General features: G+C 39.5%; 1 protein-coding gene across 17 annotated transcripts in view; it reads left to right on the top strand.

The window, feature by feature from the left end:
* Window positions 1-23,105, top strand: part of DOCK10 (dedicator of cytokinesis 10) — a 144,857-nt gene that overhangs the window by 61,841 nt on the left and 59,911 nt on the right. For all 17 annotated transcript variants that reach the window (XM_085587690.1, XM_077785638.2, XM_085587684.1 and 14 more), the window contains exons 3-11: window positions 2,078-2,167; window positions 10,124-10,206; window positions 13,788-13,860; window positions 14,176-14,310; window positions 14,580-14,714; window positions 17,629-17,812; window positions 19,414-19,499; window positions 21,574-21,657; window positions 22,541-22,696. In XM_085587690.1, the coding sequence (XP_085443816.1) occupies window positions 2,078-2,167; window positions 10,124-10,206; window positions 13,788-13,860; window positions 14,176-14,310; window positions 14,580-14,714; window positions 17,629-17,812; window positions 19,414-19,499; window positions 21,574-21,657; window positions 22,541-22,696 (1,026 nt within the window). The remainder of the gene's footprint in view (window positions 1-2,077; window positions 2,168-10,123; window positions 10,207-13,787; window positions 13,861-14,175; window positions 14,311-14,579; window positions 14,715-17,628; window positions 17,813-19,413; window positions 19,500-21,573; window positions 21,658-22,540; window positions 22,697-23,105) is intronic.

Raw genomic sequence — 23,105 nt, 5'->3', positions numbered from 1 at the left:
TCTATGTCTTACCTATAGAAAAAATCTACTTGAAACTACTTTCTGTGCAATGCATGGAGCAGGCAAGTTTTGCTGTGGGCAAGCAGAGCAGGTCTCTCTGAAGCTTATTCACCATCGTGACAGGGTCAGCGTGAGGTGCAGGGTGCATTACATCTCTTCTGTGGCCTCCCACTCTGCCTCAGTCTGGGGAGAGCAGTGGCTCTGTGTGTGCTGGGAGGATGGTGCCTTGTGGCTGCGGGGCCCAGCTCTGGGAAAAGCTCCTTATTGTGGGCCACAGGGGCACCCCAGGCTTTCCAGCTGTGCTCAGGGGTCGTGTCTTGTCATGACTGCTTAAAAACTTTACTGCTTAAAATGTCATTCACGTATGTGTGAAGTAAGGGGAATAAGGTGGATTTCAGAGACTGTGAGTACTGCTGGGAAGTCCCTAAGCAACCAAGAATTCAGACATTTATTACTAAGCATGGCCTGAAAATTCATACTTCTCTATCTTCTGTCTCTTTTACTCATAGACTCAATGATTGTGTAAATCACTTCATGCAGGCGTTGGTAACACAGCTGGGTAGAGCCCAGGAACCCACTTGTAGGAAACTGTGCTCAGTTTGTCAGAACAATGGGATTTTTTTCACTTTCTGGTGTCTATGAGGCCCCCATCATTTTTTGTGAGAGCCATGGTTTAATCATATTGTATCCTGAGCTCTCCAGATGAAGCAGAAATTTGGGGAATCCCATGATGTTTCTGCCTGAGTGATATGTGCTTTTTTTTCCATAACTACTCATGTGGAAAGTGATGGAGGGAAATCAGAGTGGTTCGTGTAAACTCTAAGGAAAAATGCAGTCAATAATATCCAGGCATTTGTTGTGTAGAGTTTGGGTGCTTCAGTTAATAGAGAGAAAACATCACCTTTTAGTCTTAGGGTGAGGATATGGAGGAGAGCCTCCAGAGATGCAGTAGGTATTGCAAGCTGCTTCAGGAAATTAGTACATGGCAATTCTTCATACTAGACAACTTGCATGCCACAGGCCTTCCTCTGGAAATCTTGGGGCTTTCTGTAAAGGAAAAGAAAATGTGTTTGGGTGGCCAGATTTGTCTGGGTTTCAGTCCTTTGCTATCTTGAATGACAGAGTTACTCCGTTGTAACTGAGAGCATAATCTGGGCTGCTGGGCATTGATTTTAGTTGTTTTCTCCTCTTATGGCACAGAAAATGAGTGGGACAAATCTGTAGGTTGATTGAAAATACACCAAAGCTTCCTCATGTAAAGTGGCTGCCTTGGCCGACCCCAGCACAGTGCCCTGGTCACACAGGCACTGCTGGTGGCCCTGGCCTCTTGCTGGGAGCCAAGAGAAGCTTGGGTCCTTGTGAGAACTTCAGGAGATCCACTTCTCTTTGTGGTTTCCTGCTCTGGAGCCTGACAAGACAGCTCAGCCAGCAGCTGCTTTCAGAAAAAGGGCTTAATTTGTGGAGGCTGGAAGAAGCTGCAGGCAGTGCCAGGAGTCCCTTGTCAGCCCTGTGCTGCTGCCTGTGCCCACAGGTGGGAATGTCCCTCCAAGGAAATGCTGCCTGGAACTCCTTGCTTTCCAGCCATTGAGCTGATCTGTGGCACTCCTTTTGCAGCTTCCTGGGGCAACTCTGTTTCTCTTCTCCTTTCAAAAGAGTCAAAGCTTTTAGTTCTGTCTCCACATTCCTTGCCAAAAAAGCATGAGGTGGACAAGGGAAGTGGAGGAAGCGAGTATCACTGTTGGATTTGGCATGTGTGTCTTGGAGAGGATGTAAGGAAGACGTGACTTTTTTTTTTTATCAGAAGCCTCAGAGACTGAAGGAACTTTGCTTGGAACAGTTTTATTCCCAGAAATCTACTTGAACACTGTTCTTGCTCATAATTAATGCCTTAGCTGATAGTATTGAATGGTGTGTGTGGGCAGGAGCTGGGTTGCAATTGTTGGTATGCATGTGTGTTGGCTGCAGGACAAACTGAAAAATACAAGCCATGATAACAAGGTTCTTAACCTCTTCCTAAGACAAAACTGCTCTTCTGTTCAGCTTTGACTAAATTGCATATTTTTTTGTTTATTTTCAGATAGACACAATTTCACTGGAAATCAGGACACTGTATCCTTCTGTACCTGAAGATGCAGAACAAAAAGCAGAAAATTTATTTGTTAGAGAGGTGAGTATCTAATTTTAAATGAAACCAAGAGTTTGGGGGAGGTTTGCTATGTTTATAATTAACATCTTTTTTCTTTTAATATGCTTTAGGTGATTTTAATCAGGTTTGAATTTTGAAGGCTGGTAGGAGGGGGGACGGTTAACAGCATGTCTGCAGCTGCCTATTGAGAGCTGTTTGTATCTAGAAAAAATGTAAATGCACTGAATTAGCCTGTCACTGTACTGTTTTCCAGCTGCATTCCCTGTCACCACTAGTCCACTGATATTGATGTTGGTATTTTTACATCACTGGTAATGATGGGTGATCTACATGTGCTTTGCACTGTGAAAATATTGATACCTTTCCAAAAATAGATAGCAAATTGGCACTGGTTTAGACTCTTAGGTGTTAATACAAGGTATGTATCTCATTTGGAAGGGTACATATGGGAAGCAGGTGCACTGTGAAGGGTGCATAGGGATTTATATTCATTGTCAGTATTTAGAGTCTGTTTCACTTTACCGTAATAGCAACAAGTTCTTCCTTTAAAGTTAGGGGCCCACCAGAAGTCAAAAATTGCTCTATCTTTAAAAACTCCCCATGGTTGTCTTGTTTCCATACCTGATCTCAGATTGTAGGAGATTTCTCATCCCACTGCCTCAGGAATATTTTGTGTTGTCACTGGTTTTGTCATTTTGAAGGACTTTAGAGGAGCTGGTTGCACTGTTCAAAGGAATTTGCTTTAGATGGTCCCCAGAACATTCCCATCTTTCATTATAGATGTGCAATATAGCTCACCATTTGCATTCACAAAACAGGTTTATGAAACCAAATTTTCAGCCAGCTTTGAGAAGGAGTTAAATTCCAAGCACTTATGATTAGCCCATAATGTTATGGTTCTCAGCCTTTTTTTCACAGATTAGGATTTTTCACACCTCACTTCTGGTCTGAAAAGGTATTTCATATGTGCTATAATTGCAAGAGGAAACTGTGGAAGGAAAGTCAGTCACAGACAAGCACAGGGATTAGAAATCATTAAGTCAAAAATTAGGCAGAAATGTAGCTGTTGAATTGTATGCAATGTGACACTTTACAGGCTGGCCCTGTTTCTTTTCAGCAGGTCTAAAAAGAGCAATAATAATTTACTGCTGGCTCAGTTTGCCTACTTTGCCATCTTTGTTAATCTGGCAGCAGTGTTAAAAAATAACATAGCTTGTGGAGTTATCTACCTTCCCAGAAGCCTCACTGCCCTTTCAGCACTTTGGGGTCTGCTTTTTCTTTTAAGGTTCCACAAGTTGCAAGGTCAGCACTGTGCTCATGGCTTTGCAGAGAAAGTGGTGGGTCTAAAAATGGAACACGGTGCACAGTGCCTGGGAATGCTTACAGCAGAGCACACCAAGGGGATGCTAATGGCAACCTGGTAAAGCACATATTGAGTACATCTATTGGCTTTCTCTGCAGTACCAGTGAGCCAAGGGGAGAGGGAGAGGGGAGCAAAACAGTACTACAGGACTAAGCCTGTGCATGGAAGAGTGGCAGGGTAAAGACCCTGTATAAAATAGTAATGCATACATTCCAATTTGCCACAAAGCCAAAATTGGTACATATATACACAATAAATTAAACTCTATGAAGAGGATGGTTTCCTGTCCAAAATCAGGGTAAAACTGAGCATGGGGTTCTGTGAAGATCAGTGATGGTAGTCCCAGGCAGCAATTGCAGAGATGTTACTGCCCAAGCTGCAGCCTGTTGTGTTCATGGCAGATATTCAGTACTTTGGGATAGATGTACAGGAGTTGAGTCGGTGGCCTTCATTTCTGTCTTGGAACTGTAAAAAAGCCAACTCTTCACTCACTGAAGGAGACTTTCTTCAAATATAACACAATATGAGCAGTGAAGGTGTCCACCTTGTGCACACTTGACTGACTGTTGGTCTCCTGGACTTGTGGCAACCCAGGATCAAACGCCTAATTCCTGGTGAGACTCTGGGGAATGTCCAGCTCCGTATGCTGAAGCCATTTTGGTATCAGCTGTCTCTGACTGCTCACTATCTCAGTACTTCAGCAAGTTGAGACAAAGACATGGAGCAAGTTGGTGAGCTGTAAAAGAAGGATCTGCTCTTGGAGGGGAAGCTAATTGCCTCCATATGGTACAGTGTAAGGACATGGTGCTGAAACTGTTTAAGACCTCAGATCCATGATCTCATGTCTCATTCTTCTTGGTGCTTTGTGGCATTCAGATGGTCTTGTCTACAAGACAAGTTCATTTGAAAAGAGTTGTCAGAAGTCTGTGATAATGCTTTAACATCCTGTCTGTTTCTTCCCAGCTGTGTGTTTCCCACTGGTGGTATAGGAAATCTTTTCCTCCACCTCTAGCCTTTTCATTGCTGTAGCCCTTCAAGGATGAGGGCTCTTTCCCCAGCCCTTACCAAAATCCATACAAAGACACTGTGGGGATTTGATCAGATTTCTCTTCCTCAAGCAACCATAAACAGTACTCAGAGTACTCCAGGAGGATCAATTGCCTGGGCAGTATCAGTTTATGGATCCAAGAGAGCTGACAAGACAGATGGAGACAGATGAGGCTGATGTTGCTGAGGAAAGCTTTCAGTATCTATGGCATTTGATGCTGTCCACCTGTAGCAGAATGTTTCTGCCTCTGGTTTTCTATTCAGTTCTCTTAATACCACTTTTGGATTCCTCAGGAACTCAAAACTTTCCCTATTGATGATATTGAAATGTTATTGCAATGGGTGAGGCAGAAGAATTGATTTTAAATAAGATGTCTGACAACATCAGACATTCCTATACCTGTAGTTGTATTAGGATCTTTTCCTTGTGGATATTTTCCACTTTAGCTCTTCTTAGGCAAGACCAGCCTGAGGAACTAAGTCAGGTTCCAGGAAAGAAGTTTCCAGAAACTTCTAAAGCCAGAATAAATTTGTCTTCAGTGGTTTGTTGTTTTAAGTATTCCTAACTTCCTTTATCATGCTGCTTCCTTCGAAATTCTGATTTTTTTCATTCCTCACAGAGTCTGCTGCACATCTGCTGCATTAATGCCAGTCAGCATTATCCTCATGGTCCATAATTTTGGCAAAAAGAAACATTCACTTTACTAGAAACAGAATTAATATCTTCCATATAGATAATAAAAACATTCCTAGTATCACCTTTTCTAAGTCTATATCCTGCATATGCAGATCAAATGGGAATTCTTGGGATTTTCCCCACATTTCATTTGTAAATATAAGGGGATACTGCACTTTGCTATTCAAAGCTACATTTAGTTTGAGAAACTTAAACTTCCTAATTATTATGTCTTTAATCCCATATTGGTTTGCATCAAGTCAGTATTTTCAGGAAGGAGGGCATGGGCACACAAATACATGCTGTTTGTGTGTGTGTATCTATAGGAATAAAGTTCTAGGTATATGTAAAAAAAATACAGAAAGTAAATAAATATTAGTTTTCAACTCTCCTTTAAAAAAATGAGTTCAAGACAGATGATCCTTCCAAAAAAAAGAAGGTACTATGTGGATAAGTTTTTGAGAAACATGTTTGCACATGGGCTGGCCCATAAATGAGGAGAGGTGTAGGAGCTTTGCAGGGGCAGGAGGTGTGATTTTCCTGGGTGGAAAAACAAATCAAAATGAAATAATAGTGTACAACTATTGCAATTTTGTTCAGTGAGTGATGTAGTTAATTTTGTCTGTGATAATACAGTGTTCATGTGGGTGTCTCTGAACTTTCCTGTTCAGGTTTTCTAAATACAGGAGAGGGAGTTGTCACTTGTAGTAAGCTTACAAAGCCCTTGCTACTCATCTGAGGGAGTTTTTATTTGAGATTTTCCAGGTTGGGTTTTACAAGATCTGAAAGTAATTATGAAACATGAGTTTTATTAATCACAATGTAAAAAAGCCACAGCCTCCAGTATAACTTCTGAAAATGATGGTGTGCCCAAAGTGTTTCTGAGGCTTTTTGATTTGCAGTCTAATCTTCATTGTTCTTACCTCTTTCTAAATCAGACTAAAATGGGAACTCCTGTTGACAATGACACCCAGAAAGCTTTGTTGTTGTTAATCACAGTGTAATTTTCCCCATCTTCAAAATCTAAGTTTTTTCAGTGCTTTAAAAAGCTGTAGTATCAGGGCTGGACATAGAACATTAAAGGATAATGAGTCTTTTGGTAGCAAGAAGATAAATACTTGTTAAAATGTTTGATACTTTAAAGTAATAGTGTGTTTCAATGTTTTGGCTTGTTACTTGTCTGTGTCACTGGACTTTACGTGTGAAGTGGTATTTTGGGAACAGTTTTGAAAGCCCCAAACCAAAGGTCCAGGTTGGCAGCAGCCACTGGTAATGCTCACTGGGCTGGATTGCGACCTGGGGTGATCTCAGCACCTTCCACGTCCCCAGATCCCCAGACACTTCCTTCCTTTGGTGGTGCAGTGAGGTCAGAGGGGAGAGGGGAGGCTCTGTGAGCAGGGCTGTGCACGTCACGGGCAGAGCATGGAGCAGAGCATGGAGGCACCTCTGCAGCTTCCCCTGCAGCACCACGGCTGCTTCCAGCTCCGAACGCCTTGGCTTTCTGTTCCAGGCTCCTGTGTGTGCCTGCCCTGCCTGTTCCACCTCAGGAACAGCCACTCTGCCACGGTCAGGGGACAGAGCTTCTCTGTGCATGCAGCTCCTCTGCAAGGAGCCCACTAGTTCCACTAATGACTTTAGTTGTATGTGCATCTCTATTTCTGAAGGCCACATACTAGTGCTGTCTTAGAGGGGATATAGGCAGGGAAGTTGTTTCCTATTTGTTTCCTTCACTTCCCCTTTTTTTTTGTTTTTTCCTTTTGTTTGTACGTGTTTTTTTGTGGGTTGGTTAGTTGGTTCTTTTGGTGTTTTTTTTTTCCCTCCAAAAGGTTCCTTTCTGTTGCTGGGTAAATCTTTCTTTAATGTCTTTTTCACAGTGGTAGCCATCATGCTGTCATCACCAGAACCAGAGATAAGAAGTTACACATGGAAAAAGTCTGCAGGATTGTCTGTCCCTGCAAGGAAAAATCAGGCAATCTGGACAAAAAAAAAAAAAAAAGAAAGACCTTAGTTTGATAGGGCCCCTGGATTGGGCTGTGCTGCCTGCCTGGTTAACAGAGCAGTAGAAAGTTCATGCAAACATGTGCCAAGCCTCCCACATCCCAAAACTTCCATTTCTCCATCTATATTTTTCCTCCCCCACAGTTCACTTGAGCTCAACAGCCCCTGCATTGGTGCCTCTGTTCTTTGCCAGGAAGTATCCAGCTCTAGCCTCTTCATGAAAGCTCTGCCTCTAGAAAGGTTTTACTTGCTCCTCAAATCAGGTTTTCAGGTATTGTTCCTCATCGCTAAAACTTAATTTCCAGTAATAATTTCCAAATTTAAAAAAACATTCTAAGTCAGTACAGTTAGCAGAAGTCTTTAGTTTTCAATTGGGATATTCTGAAGAGAAAATCTTTTTTGGTGTTACTATTTAAGTTAGCTCTAGTTTCCCCACAGAAGCTAGTTCAGGAGCAGTGGTAGCCGTTGCACGGGGTTGGCTTGTCTTTTGTGAATTTATTGAGTGATACTTGAATGTGCTGCTTTGTCCCCTTAGCTTTTTATTTTGATTAGCTTTTTCTTGGAGGAGCACAATAAACCTTTATAGTTACAAGCTAAAATACTGTGGCCTGCTTTATATGTTATTCACAACTGCTTTTTTGAGCACACCAGCCTATAATGTTTGCAATAAAAGCCGACATTGAGTGTTCTCTGTGGGCTTTAATTGCATCTATTAAATAAAATACTTAGTAATGAAAGTACCACAGGGGAAAAGTGGTCCTTTCTGTACAAGGTTCACTTGGTTTGCATTTGGCAGGGAAAAAGGGAGTGATGTGTGAATTGGAGGTTCTGGGCTCACCCTCACAATGCTCTGTGAGCTTCTCCTTGGCTTATGTAGAATAGAGTATATGTTACTCTTGTAAGAGTATTCTTATAGCCTAGGTAACTGTCATGCACATTTAACACAAATACAAGAGTGACAAGAAAGTTTAGTGTGAAGTGGGTTTTTTTTTAATTATCTCTTCTTTCAGAGGCCAAGTGCAAACAATGCTGGAATGGTTTTCAGGGGTAGCTTTGAACCTGACCCTGGCAAGTGCAGAGAGCATCAGTTATAATGCTGTAATATTATCTTCATTCTTGGAGAATATGTGATTATATTGTCTAGTGGTCATGCTTTATTCTGCATTCTGTGAAATAATGAGGTCTTGTATCAGGTGAGAAGGTAGATACTGGATCCACATGGAATGTATTTACTGCTTTTGGTGGTGCTGAACTGCTTGGAACAGAAATGCCTGTAAATGTGCACCCACTTCCTTGCCACCTTTTCCACACTCGAAACCAAATAAAGCTGTCACAGAAGATTCTGAATACAAAGAAAATTACTTCCTAAAATAATTTATGGCTACATACTCTGCCTATTTTGCACAAAATTTAAAAAAAGAGATCTATTAAGCCACTGCTGAGTAATCTAGACTGCCCATCTCAGGTTTGCTCTGGCAGCCTGTTAATCCCCTCTCTGTCCTCTGAGGCAGAGCCCTGTGCAAGCAAAGACTCCCATGGGCACTTCAGAAGAATCTGGGAGTGAAGAGAGGGAATACTCCCAGATGAAGCAGTCAACCTTTTTATACTAATTTATAATTGCCATTTTATTCTCTTTCTTTCTACCTTCCCTGTGCAGTTTTTGGTATTTAGACATCTTTGATCCGTTATTCCATTCTGTTTGACTCCTGGAGTCTCATGCCTTTCCGTGAGACTCTCTTTACTGTTCCCACCTCAGATTCCTTTCAGTCCTGCTGCTTCTTTCTCTACTGTAGATCCCCCACCATTTTCCTTACTGATGTGCCTCCTTTTCCCTTTGGTCTTGGGCAGCAACTTCTACTGTTGGATTCTAGGCTTGAGCCTTCTCTTTTTTCCTTTCCATTTCAGGTGGGCTGGCACAAATTTGCAGGTGGAGTGCAGGGAGAAAATAACACAATACTTTGGTGAAATCTTCAGCATAACGTACAAATATCAGTTTGCAATTTACACTCTGTATGAAGAATCACTGGAAATTCTGACATAGTGTCATTTTTCTTGTAGATGTGCACCTTAGTAATAACTGTACATATTTCATGCATCTTGTTGTCTTTCAAAATGTCATGTTGTCTTTTAACTGCATTGATAAAAGTTCTGCATCAAATAAATTGCAGAAATATTCTTGTCTATCTGACAGCACAGACAAGCACTTCTGCATAGCTCAGGTTTGGCTTCCTTATTCAAGGGAGATTGATGTACTAAGAATAATTTTCAAAGGTGAATGCAAAACCAGCAAGAAAATTTTTAGACAGCGAAAACTACATGATGATGTGACTGTGCAAATTCAGTGTGGAAGGGAAGATGAGACTGATGAAAAATTATAGTCCTATTAATATATTCCTGAATATTATTAAGAGGTTAAAGATCAATCCTGGAGGGCTGAATAAGAAGTAGAGCACTTGTACTGCAACAAGGGAGGGTAAAAAGAGTAAGGCAAATGTATTTACAGTTGAAGGCTTAGGTAATGAAACAGGATGCAAACAAAAAATGTGTAATCAATGTCCATGGAGGAAGTCAGGCCTAAACTAGATCATATCTTTTGAGGCAGTAACTATATAATTTAATGATGCTTCCTAGAAAGCAGATGAGAATCAGTGAAGCATGTTAAATTGCTATCAGCTCCCTCCTCCATCTTATGTGATTCAGTGCATTTGATTTTAAAGGGAAATTGTGCTTCAAAATATGGAAACATATGACTCTGGCTTTCCTTTAAGAACTGAGCACCCAGTTCTAAAAGAGAAGAATATGTTCTCTAGCATGTGGGCTGCCCTGATCTTTATTGGCCTTCTTGTCTCAAAACTCTTGTAGTAATTCTATTGTTTGTGTTTCTTCTGTTTAGGCTTGTAAATACTACAGTTCCCACTGGCATGTTGTGAACTACAAATATGAATCCTATTCAGAAGACTTTCGACACTTACCACAGTAAGAACTCACATAAGTTCCCTTTCCTTATTATTTTTTTCTCATTAGACTTGTGTTATTTGCTAAGCTTTGTCCATATTTGCACTTTCCTTTGTCTTCTAAGCTGTGCTTGGTTTACTGTATTTTTAGTGCCTTGCATTTTTAAAAAGGGGAAGCAAAGGTCCTTCAGAAAAGTTCAAGACTCTGCAGAATTCCCTGGTATCAACAAACTCCATTAGTGCTGACTCAAATCCTTACGAAACTATTTGCGTTTTCAAAGCACAGTTGATACAGGAGAGGTGGCTTTTCATTTTCCTTAATAATGCATAAATGTCACTCTCCTTTCACTGGGGTTCACTCTACCCTGTGGAACAGAGAGTAGGATTTCAGTGCTTTGTGGCTGCATCGTACAGGAGAGCTGGGTGCACTGATGGTACAAGGCTGTGGAGGTGTGCTAGTGTCAGGGTAAGGGGCATCTTGCCTGTGCTTGGAGGCACATGAGCATGAAAATCACTGGAAAAGTGCTGGGAGAAGCAAAAACAAGTTCCTTGATTTGAGTGGAAAGAAATGAAGAATCTGGTGTTCCTACATGCATGAGTTTGTACCCATACTCTTGTTTCTGGAAGGTTTGTGTCCTGCCCCTGAGGAAGGTTTTAGGGTTACCAAAATCACCAAGTGCCAGAATGAGCTGTTTTACTGCCTCCTTTTGTGGAGTTTAAGTCATTAAAATTACAATACTGGATGAAAAAGGTTTTTACCTGCATCTAAGACAGGAATGACTGAGTGCTCCAAGCTTGGATTGGATAGACACTAGTGCTAACTTTATTGCTTCAGGAACTTATGGCCCAGTTAGATGCTGTATTCAGAGGTTTTGCACTGCAAACCTTCCTTTAGAGCTGCATTTGCTCTTGTAGGTTGGTATTTTTATGAGTAGCGTACCTGGCAGTACAAAAAGCCATTAAGAGCAGTTTTGCTAATCAGAGATTATAAACACACCCTTTTTAAGTACCCAGCCTGCTGATTGGTTTAGAAAATTAATGCATTTAGTGCTCAAGAAAAAGGGTTGTAGCACAGCAGTTTTCCATTTAACCTTAAATGTCTTCACTCTTATGAAATATGCATGGGGCAGATGTGGGTGCATTACTATGCATAAAAGTACATTTTAGCTGATTACATACATCCCCTTCTGCAAAGGATATTTTAGTGTGGTGCTTAATGGGATTTGCTTTCATGGGTTCATGCTCCAGGGGTACCAGTGTGTCTTACATCTTTCTTTTTCCCCTGTCCTAGCACAAACATTGTACTGAGGATTATACTGACACGAGATCTTGTGTCTCATAAGGAAGGTCTGGGTGCCACACTTGATATTTCAGATGCAAAGTTATAGCAGGGATTGTCTACATTTTGTTTGGTGGAAACTACCATGGCTTTTGAGCTTAACATACCTTTAACAGATCTGGTTTGAGATCCACCTCATTTCATATTGTTTCCAGCCTCCTCTACCTTGATTTGCACATGCATGTTACAAAGTTTGGCGTTTTAGTCTAAAACCTTATCAAGGAAAATAAAGAGACATGATATGTCCTGGTCATTATGCTGTATCTCACTGTTGATAGTTCTGGATCTTTTTACCACTTTTTACTTTTTTGTTCAATTTGAAGAAACCTGCTGTCATACTTTAAGAAACCTGAATATATTCTTGTATCAATCCCTTTATAGGAAGACATTGTATTGGCAAACACTGAATGAGTGTTAAGTGTTAAGCTTTATATTGTGGGAAAGGAATATGATTTACAATACCAGTTATAACTGTGGCTAAAGTAATTCCCTTCACTGAGGGTGTGCTGAACTTCCCTGTGGGCTTTTCCATGCAGAAACAAGGACTCAGCAGCTTTCAGCAGTGCTGAAGGACTTCATGCTTGGGTGTGCTTGAGGCTGCACTGTGCTGGGTTACACAGTCAATCCTCCAGCAATGGCTGCATGGTGTAGCAGATTTTTGTCAGAGTTGCTCCAGCTGAATGCTGACCCTTTCTGATTGGAAAGCAGCTGCTGTGGGATGCTGAGCACCCAGGGCAGGCAGCAAGTGCTCAACACATCCACTGCAGCACTGATGCGGCACCAGGACAGAGCTCAGCACCTTGGGCATGACAGGATCAAAATATTTAGCAATTGCTTTGGTTTTTCTCTGAGTGTGTTCCTCTTTGGAGGTTTTTCTCAGCTCTTTCTAAGTCCTTAAATTCCTCTCTGTGAGCTCTCACTACCTCTTTTACACCATGTTTTATGCTTTGTGCCAGTGTGTTCTTGTTTCTTGAGCAAGTAGACAGGTGGGAAAAGATATGGGGTTGTTTAGTGTGTGCTGTGCTGACTGCCTGGGAACACAAAGAGTCATTAGCAAAATTTTTGCTGCTGTTTATAGAAAACCTGGAACACTTGGTAGATAGTTAAGGTCTGGTGCCTCTTTTTTGTAAAAGGTGGGATTTGGCTTGAGATTTTTGTTTTGGAGTCCTTTCAGATGGGAGTGTTTGTGTAAGAATTTTTAACAACTGCCCTTGGTTGCATTGAAAAACCTGCAATGGGTTTCCGTCACCAATATTCTGACTATTGAAGCTCTACAGATGTCAAAAATGCCAGTAGATTGTAAATGTTGTTTTATGCAAAACATTGATCAGTTTTTTGTAGTAAATAAACTGCAAAACTAGAACAAGCCAAAGAGGGAATGAAATGCTTTTCTGTTCTCTGTGCACTTGTGGTGGTATGGGCACATCGGTTTTGAAATGGGGAAAATTAAGAGGAGATAGCTATTGCTCATTACTCTGATCTTCCTTATCTGTAATTTATGTATGAATGAATAAAAATGAAAATGGTCAAAGTTTTTGGTTTTTTTTTTTTTTTTTTTCAGTTCTGGAAAAGTCAGTCTTTCTAATAAACAATAGCTTTTAGCATGAAAACTTTTTTAGGCTTTCATATCACAACTGAAGGTTTTCAATATGAGATTTGTAATCTTTTGGAATTTGAAAACAGTACTGGAATTTTTCAGGGCACTGAAAAAACTATTTTTTTCCATTTAAAAGTACCCTTGAATTTTTATTGTGTGTATTTGGCTGTTACTTCTTAATTCTGCAATATGAGAAGTACTATGGGCATAAATACTGTTATTCATGTGCTTGAAATTAAGCAAATGGTTAAGTGCTTTGCTTTTTCATATTCAGTTGTGGGTTTGAGTATTCAGTATAAAGAACTAAAATGGCATCACATCAAAAAGACACCTGTGTATTTTGAAAAATTGCTTGAAGGCTGTGCTCATCATATTGAATAGAAAAAAAAAATCTTGAAATCATCAAGTGATGTAGAAGATTTAAGATGAAAAATCTAATGTTCTTGTTTAAGAAATCTGTTGAAGAGCTCAGTCTCCTTCCTTTGCCAGCCTTGTGGCTTAGGAAAAAAGTATTTTAAAAGTGTTGCGATTTTAAAGGAGACAGTAGGATCACAACAAAAGGTGTACTGACATTGCAGTGGGGGGTCAGTATGGTTACCTCCCTGAAATAGCAGAAACATGATTTAGTTTTAATAAATAAATAAATACATTTTTTCCCCCCTCCCAGAAGTGAATGTAGACCAGAGAAACTGCCATCACATTCCTTTGAAATCGATCATGAAGATGTGGATAAGGATGAGGTATGTATTCTGGTTTTGGCATGGGTTGGTTTTTTTCCTACTGGGGAAGTTATTTATTGCTTTAGTATCAAATAAAGGATGATAATGGAGCATCATTATCTCCTATAAAATATTTCTTATTTTATATAGCTCTGAAATTAGTGGATCAGCTTTGTCTCATGTCCTCCCATGTATTGGAGGGCTATTAATATTGTCTGATTTTAAAAGGAATGAAAGGGTGATTATTTGTTATCAAGCACATACTCACACATTACAGTTTTTGTCTTGGAATTCAGAAAACAAGTCTGTGCAATTTTAACCTTGTCTTCCATATAGGACACAACATCCCACTCATCTTCTAAAGGTGGTGGTGGTGGAGGAGGAGGAGGATTAGCAGCAGGAGTTTATAAGGCTGGATGGCTTTATAAAGGGAATTTCAACAGCACTGTCAACAATAGCATTACTGTTCGGGTAAGGAAACAACATTATTCTTTCTTTACTCCCTTTGGATTTATTTTCCCCACAGAGGCACACTGTTTTGCCATTGTCACTTAGCTGTTTATATCTCAGGTTTGATTACATTGCTTTTAATTATAATGAAGTAATATTTCATTTGTCTGCAAAATAGTGATTGAAGTACAGTCAGGAGTTACCTGTTCTCTAAACCCTGTGAATAAAGTATCAGTGAAAGTAATTTGCATTACAACAATTTTCTTGCTTCTTCTTTCCCACCACTGCAGTCGTTCAAAAAACGCTACTTCCAACTGACACAGTTGTCGGATAACTCATATATTATGAATTTTTATAAAGATGAAAAAATATCAAAGGAACCAAAGGGATGTATTTTTTTGGATTCTTGTACAGGAGTCGTACAGGTAAGTTCCAGTTTATTTCACTGTAGTGTTTTGGGTGTAGGATGATTTTAAAAAGGCAAGTGGAAAAACACGTTCATTAGCAGAATAATGGTCTCATTAGCAGTTTCAGGAAATGAAAGCACCAATGGTTTTGCTCTTTAATTTAGTGCAGATGCTCAGACTAACAAGTTACAAAAAAGTACAACTGAATTATGGTAGCAGACCATGCCCATACTCTTGGTTCCTGGTAAACATGAAAAAAAAAATATTGTGAAATATTTGGGAGGGGTTTCACTGAAATTATTTTCTGAGATTGTGATTTAATGAGTTTTAATACTACTATAAATTATGAATGAGTTTGAGCTCCTCTTTAATTGAGATAGAATATCAAAATTGTAGTAAATATCCCAGAGAAATCATCTCCAGATAAAATACAAAATGCTTCCAAAATAATTCATTAGTTTGGAAGAATGACCCTGCAGGCATTAGACTTAGCCTGATGTTTCATTTATAGCTCATTCATAGTCTCTTTTTTGAATCTTGTATTATTTCTTCTGGAAGAAATTTTTGAAACTTGAAATTAATTGTTGAAGATTAGAAGTCAAGGTCCATATACCTTGTGGAAGGAGTTTTATAGAGGAGCAAACAGAGAAATGGTACCTTGGGTTCTTTTTTTTCATGTTAACTGATCAGGAAGGTAAAATAGTTGGCCTTAGATTTCAAACAAAGACTTTGCTGTAGATCTCATCTGCTTGCCAGAAGTTTGAAGTGCAGATGGAAAAGTGGATATTGAAGTTTTCCTGCCCTGCCTGATGTTTTTAAGATTCAGCATGCAAGATATATTGCTGTGTTAGATAATGTCTGATAGTCTTTCAGTACCTGATTTAAAGGTCTTGGCCATGTCATAAGGGAAAATATATACATTTTTTTTTTAATCCATTAATTTTAAATGCTTTTGTCTTATCTGAATTAAAATTGAAACATAGTATTCCTCTTCATAGATTGTGCATAAATTAGTGTACATAATTTACTTTACAAGTAAGCTGGCTTTAAAAGTTTTAAATGGCCATTACCTAAGATTGTTGACATAGTTTTGTTTAACTTCTAGCTCTTCGTCAAGCCCTTATATAATTTTATATATGTGTAACAGGTTTTAGTGAAGTTTTAGTCCTTGTTTTACATTAGCTTGAATGTGTGATAGGAGGAAAGGAGTAATTTCAGGATCAGGATAAATACTGAACACCCACAAATCCATTGCTACAAAACCCAAGCCTATTCTTAATCTGCCTTGATGAATTAAAATTTATAACCCCAAAAGAATATTCACTTCCATAAAGTACTTGAAAAGAAAATTATTACCCATCAAGAGAATTTCCAGTAGCAGAACTGAAAACTAGCATATGTACACACACACACAGAGACAATCCCAAGTCACTTTGAAAAGCCAAGATTTATCTGACCCCATTGACCCAAGTAGCTCCAGAAGTAGTAGTTCATTCTTAAGTGATTCCTGATCTGGGTCATGACATGTAATATAAGAACTGGAGCAAGTGATTAGCAACAGATTGGGTAGGAATCTTCTAAATCATCTCTGCTGCTGGAAAAAAATGTTAATGGAATTTGCTTCTATGTCCTGGGTTGTCATCCTCCTCTGCTAATCAGTATCAGATTTTGCCTCTGTTCCTCTTAAATCAAAGTATTATTATCATCTGGCTTAGAAACTTCTTAATAACTTGTTCATATAGAAGTGTGCAGAAAAATACTTACAGTATGCAGAACTACAGGAGACCACTGTGATGTTATTTGAGACTGTTAAGGAAGAAAAAATGGAGTGTAATGGCCAGTTATGGGGTGGATGATTTTTTTTTTCCATTTGTCAGCATCACTCCAAGGTTAAATCTGTCAACAGAGTGATGGCAATCTTCTGGAATATTGGAATCAAAATAGTGGCACTGATGTTCATCATCAGTGAGCTTTAAAAGTTCAGTGAAACAATGGGGGATGGAATGCCTTACTGTTCTCTCAGATATAAGCAAAGAGAGATGATTGATGCAACTGCTTCCTTTAGACGAAGAGATATGTGCCTCACTAATTGGGTAAATATGAGAAATGAAGCACATTAGGTTAGATCCCATCCCTTTATTTAATTTTATTGAGCTGTTTCAGTAGCTAAGTATCTGTTAATTCTTATGACAGAAATTGATAGACTTATCATCTCCTGCAGGTAAAATCTGAACAGAGAACAGAATCAGAGAACAGCTCTTGGGACTCAATCTATTCCTAGTATACTGGGCATTTGTTCTTATTTTGTGCTTGAAAAGGACAGCATTGCAATGACTGACCAGCACTATACCTCACCTTTGCCTTTTGTGAAATATTGTTGAAATCCCCTAAATTGTTTTTAAAATCCATCTAAGACAAAAGTAGATGTGGGAAGTACCCATTGTAATAGTTGCTGTGCAAGAATTTGTCATGTTGCAATCCTCTGGAAAGTCCTGTTCCCACTCTCCCCTAAATATTTATATGACTTAGCAATACTTTGATTTATCTTTTTGGTTGTCTGGTGTGCTGGTCAAGTGTAAGAGGCTTGTTTTCTTAGGGCTGTTCTTTCCAGGCCACTCCAACCTGTGTAATAGTGCTGCATTTTGTGACCAGAGGTTTTTTATGGTTCCACATGGGAGGTATTCCCTTCTGAGCTATTGTCCATCTTATATTTCTGTGGCTAAATATAGAACATATGTTTGGCCACAGAACCTCTTAAATACACAAGCTGACAAAAAATTGTGTTAATATCACACTGTATGAATTTTCTTTAAAGCCACTGAAGTTTGCTTAAATGTCATTTTTAAGGAGTGGCCATATACAAGTCCATTTTATGGATACCTTTTTGTATTACTTCTAGTGGGTTTTTTAAATTTTCCTTTTGTTCCAACAGAATAACAGACTTAGGAAACATGCCTTTGAGTTGAAAATGAACGACCTCACATACTTTGTGCTGGCAGCTGAAAATGAGCAGGATATGGATGACTGGATTTTTACTCTCAACAAAATCCTGCAAATAAATCCAGAGGGAACCATTCAGGAGAGGAAGAGTGCAGATTTCACTGATCTGAGACTTGGTAAGAGTGAAAAATCTCTCGTATTGCCAGGGGTTTTTTAAACAAGTGAAAAAAGTGGAACCTTCATAAGAGTATTTAATCATTTTAACTGTCTGAGTCTGTAATGGATTCTGTACCTATTGATTCCTGACGAAGCAGCGCCAGTCTTGGCAATGCCTGAACAATTTCAGCTAACTCCCCTCAGATCATGTTCAAACGGCTGGAGGGGAGGTAAAGCTGTTCCCACAAAGTCAGCAGGAGCAACGTGGCTCCACTTTGCATATGCTGCTCTTTTTTAAATTTAGTCCTCTCTGTCAGTGATCTTGCCGGTACTTTGTGTTTTACTGTCCTGGAACTCTGAAGACTTAAAGTTTTGTGCTGGAGTGTGGTTTGATCAGTTCTTTTTCCAACATTCTTTAAAAATCTGGAGCTAATAATTAAAAAAAAAAAAAAAAAGCTGTGGTATATGGCTCTTTCTCTGAAAACTTATTGACTTTTGCTTCTTGCTTTTTTAAGCTTGCATATTATGCTCTCACTGTGGAAGAAAGAATTGGATGCTCTGTTATACTGCAGTCTTCATGTGGCAGTAACTCATTCCTCCACATAATAAATCCACATACAGTTTGGATGAACTCCAGCTGAAATTCTCAGGCTGAAAATACTTGAAACCTTAATACAGATGTAAAATGTATGTGCTCTGAGCTGAGTCAAAGGTGGCATCCATATGCATCTGAATCTTAGAGATGTTCAGAGCTAATTGAACTCTTTAGGCTGATGTTTATAGTAAGTTCTAATTTTGGAAGGACAGAATACTCATATAGACAAAGATGTTTATAGAACTTGGAGGCACAAGAGACTTGCACTTCAGAATCAGAGGAGTACTTTTGAGAATCTGATCCATAAGGAATATTAATAAAACAGGAAGAAATATGTGCATGAGGTCAAAAACACAGGCTAACAGAAAACAGAAGTCTCTACTGATAAAAAAGCTGATAACAAGCAACAGGAATGTGCTATAGAGTTAACTTGTCAAAAGACATGAGGCTTTCTTGGCAAGAAGAGCCCTAAGTGACTGTAGTGACATCTTTCACATGGGGCTGAATCACCATGGGAGAGCAGAGCACTCCCTGGTGAGCCGGGTAAAGCACAGGGCTTGTGCTCAGTGCTGTTCTCTGCATCCATAGGTTTGCAGCTCATGGAGTCCCAACTGCATCCCTCCCTTTCCCAGAGAGAGGGTGAGGTCCTGCCTGCCTCCCTGAACACTCCCTTTACTGGGAATCCAAAATCTTTGGTTGCCATAAACCCTTGATGTTGCTTCAGAAGGGACTGAGAGGAAAAGGTGTCTTTGTCATGGGTGTGAATGTTTGTCATGGGTGAATGTGTTGGATGTTTCACTGAGAAGTCAGGCTGTTGTTTGGAAGCTTAACTATAGATTAAGATACAGTGAGCAGCAGTGAGAGATGAGGTTGAGGAGGACAGAGCATCGCTTCCATTTGGAGAGATGATGGCTCTGAAGGGAATAAAAATAAATCACATGGAAATATGTGTTTTTATCTTTTAAACCCTATGGTAATAGCAAGAATAATAAAACCATTTTGTGTTTCTTTTTCCTTCTCTTCAAGACCCTGCAGAAGTTCCAGTGAATTATGATTGCTCTCAAGAAGAGGCAGATTCTTCAGAGAGCACTTTGCACCCAGACTTCGCAAAAGTAATGGATGTTACACTTTTCTTTACAAGTCTATTGGAAAGAACTTCCTAGGTGAAAAATGCCTGCCAATACCTGATCATTAATATTCTGAAAGGTTGAAAAATATAGCACAGTCTATTACAATCATAAGAGACACAACAAGTGACAGGAATAATCTTCTTTCTGAGCACCTCATCCTTTTGTTTAAGTGAGAAAAATCTCCACCAGATGCAAAGAGTAGGTGCTCCACAGTGTGTTTTGATTTAGACCTGTGAAGTCAATAAGGATCTGGTCCCCTCAGTTGTGTGTGAAATATTTGCTGATCTGAGCTGCATTTCAGTAGAATCTGGCCCTTGGAGAGCCAAAATTTCCTGTGTGACTGGCAGGGAAGTGAGCTCTGAACTGCTCATTGCCTTCTGTAATTTCATTGAAAGATGCATGTTCTACCAGGGGAGGCATTTTGTCCTCTAGAGCTCATAAACTGCTTCATGTGGATGAGATAATTGTGTATGGTGCTAAGAAGCTTTTTAATGAAAAGCTAGATTGGAAATGCTTCACTGCTTTCTCTTAAACAAATGTACAATCTGTTTGTAGCCTTCTGCCAGTGAGCTGCTGTAGATGCTGTCTGCCTACAGAGCCAAATGCTGTTTGAGGATGTTACATGGATTTGAACTGAAAGCTGTTTATGCAATTGAGGACAGAATTTTACTGTAGATCATATTCATATATGTGAAGTGGTCACCTAGAATGGGAAAAAACAAAAAAAATCACCAAACAAACAATCAAATTAAATGCATCTGAGTTTATGTATTAAGGGCAGCAGAAGTGTCTGTCATCTTGTCTGTGAGTAGATTCTTTCTAATGGTTTAGTTGATGCAGATATCTCAGAGGTATCTTGCAGATATCTCAAAGACCACTGGTGCCTGCAAGGCTATAGGAGATGGCCAGCTTATTTTCTGATGCTCTTTTTGCCCTTTATATGGATAATTCCTGTTCCCCCACCCTGGCTCTACAGGCCTGGCTGCAGCAGTGTTCTGTGGCCTTTCCCTAGTCCATGCAGATAAACATCCTGATCCCATCTCCAACTAAACCAGGGTACCAGAGCCATCCAGTGCTGCTTCTGCAGGTCAGGCCATGGGCAGTGCATGTTAGGCAGTGAACACAGGGCTCTTGGTCCTGCTGGGCTGCTGCTGCTTGGTACTTAATGTGTACTGGCAAGATCATGATGTTGTGGGAGACATGAAACACTGAACAAGAGAATGTCCTGTGCCATGTTACCTAAGGGTTGTACTCAGTCCTAGGCAACCAGAAAAGATGGACACTCTTTTAATATTTCTTTAAATATTTTTTTTAAGTTAGAGAAAATGAAAGTGCAAAGACAGACTGAAGGAATTGAGCAATTGAAATATCCCAAGGGATCTTTAAGGGGAAAGGAATGTGTAGGGTTTACTTTACATGTTGGATAAATGAGTTTAACTATTGAGGAGAAAGGTTTTTGCAGTTAGCCATAAGGATAAACTTTTAGAAGGTGGGGTAGGAAAGCACCAGGTGGCTTCAGAAGGTGAAGTTGGTTTGTGAGAGAGCTTGCTATTAACTTTAAGTGTGTGTCTGTCAGAAAGGAAATGGTATGTCTGATCCTGCCTGTGGCAGAGGGTGGGTGCAGAGGACTGCCAGCCTTTCCTTTGGGTGACACTGCGGTCAGTCTGTGTGCCTGCTCAGCCTGGGAGGCATTTGCCCTCCCCTGGCACAGGTGCTTTTCTGTGGGGCTGGTTTGTTGGGGCTTTATTTCCCTCAGCTTGGGAATCTCTACACTGATTTTGGTGCAGAGATCTGGCATCTTCCTCAATGGACACCATATGTGAACATACAAAAACTTGAATTACTTAATTGATCTATTTTGGGATTCCTTAGAGTGTGTCATGGCCTGAAAATCCCTGCTTCACAAACAAGGAGTGCTTGGAGGTTCCTGGGGATAACTGCTGCAGGGGTGGGAAATGTTGTTTCGAGTGAAACATGGATCACTCATTTAGAAGTCGAACAGCTCTATGGATTTCTGTTCTTGTGCAGAAAACTAATTTATTATCTGTCACCACAGTACATCACAGAAACAGAAGAAACAGTGAAAGCCTCTCGAAATACAGAGCGACTGAACCTGTTCTCTTTGGATCCTGATATAGCAGTAAGCGATATTTATTTTTTCTTTTTTTTAATTCTTAGAAATTTTAAAATACAGGTGACATGAGCTAACTGGGTTAGCTCAGCCAGCAGAGTGGGTTGCATTTCAACAAGCAGCTGGGTATACCCAAGGCTTCAGCAGTGAAGAGGGAGAGGAGCTGTCTGTAGTCCACAGAGATTTCTGTACAGACTCTACCCTTGGACTGCAGAATGGCTGAGGAGGGCAGTGACCTCTGGAGGTCATCCAGTCCAGCTGAGCTGAATTAGTTTAAAACAAGCATTAAAGCAAAGTTTAACATTTAATGTCAGGAGTCAAAGAAAGTTATTTCTTGCACTGAATGCGATTTAAATTGAAATTTTGTTTTTGTTAAAAAGAAGGCTTAAGTAACATTTGGATCAGAGTATATTTAAAATTAAGCCTGTTGCCAATCAACTATAAGACCTTTATTCAAAGTATTAAGCAAATTGAAATTGTGATGTGCTGTGTAAGTAATGAGGAAAGAGGGAAATGCCTGGAATTTCATTCTAAAATGTGCTGTTAATAATCTGAAAATGTGAGGGTTTTTAATCTATATGAGGAAATAAAAAGCTAAAATTCTAGAAACAGTAAGTAAACAAGAAAAAAAGTCTGTTCTAAAATTATAGGAAACTAATTTGAATCCCTAATTCTGCTTCTGACATTATATGCATCCTCAGGCAGTCTTTTTGGTTTGCTTCCTAATCTATAAATTAGAAATAGTACTCATTTACTATAGTAATGTGAAGAGGCCAACAGTGACTTGATATTTTCAGATGTTTCAGTGGTTGCAAAGACCTTTAAAAAGCTTACTTAGTTTTGAAATATGATGCTTTTTCTTATGTATAACAAATTATTCTGCTTATTTCAGGCATTGAATCCTCAGAAAAAGGAGTTTTCAGGGAAAAACTCAGTGATAAAGCCATTTGAAGAAAAGCCTGCAAAGAGGATCCTGATTACCTGCAAATCTCTCAGTTTGAATCTCCAGGCCTGTGTTACTGAAAATGAAAATGATCCTTCAACCAATGTAAGCTTTTCTTATTTCTCTACAATTTTTTTTTTCTTCCTTTTTTTTTTTTTTTTTTTGTTTCTTGGTTGGGGTTTTTCTTCTTTTCATACATGTGTTAGTTTGGAGAGAGAAGTGAAAGGAAACCTGTATCACACATGCATACTGCTCCCTTTGGACTGAATAAAAAAACTGATTAACTTTTCAGTAGATATTTTGAAGCTGATTTACATTGCAGACTTTTAGCTGCAGTTCAGTGAAAGATTAAAAATGTTTCAAACCTTGAGGATTCTTAACAACTGCTATAAGTAGAACGAGTTTAAACTGCCAAGACCGATGTAGGGAGGCAATGGAGTATCAGTTGCTGGTGACCTGGGAGTTTTTTTGTTGTTTTTCAGGGAGAGACGAGGAACCAAGCAGATAAAATTAC

The sequence above is a fragment of the Lonchura striata genome, chromosome 9 (genome assembly GCF_050655825.1).
Source record: "Lonchura striata isolate lonStrDom1 chromosome 9, ASM5065582v1, whole genome shotgun sequence".
NCBI classification, from domain to species: domain Eukaryota; kingdom Metazoa; phylum Chordata; class Aves; order Passeriformes; family Estrildidae; genus Lonchura; species Lonchura striata.
The sequence above is the reverse complement of the archived record's forward strand: the minus strand, read 5'-3'. Positions and strand labels throughout refer to the sequence as shown.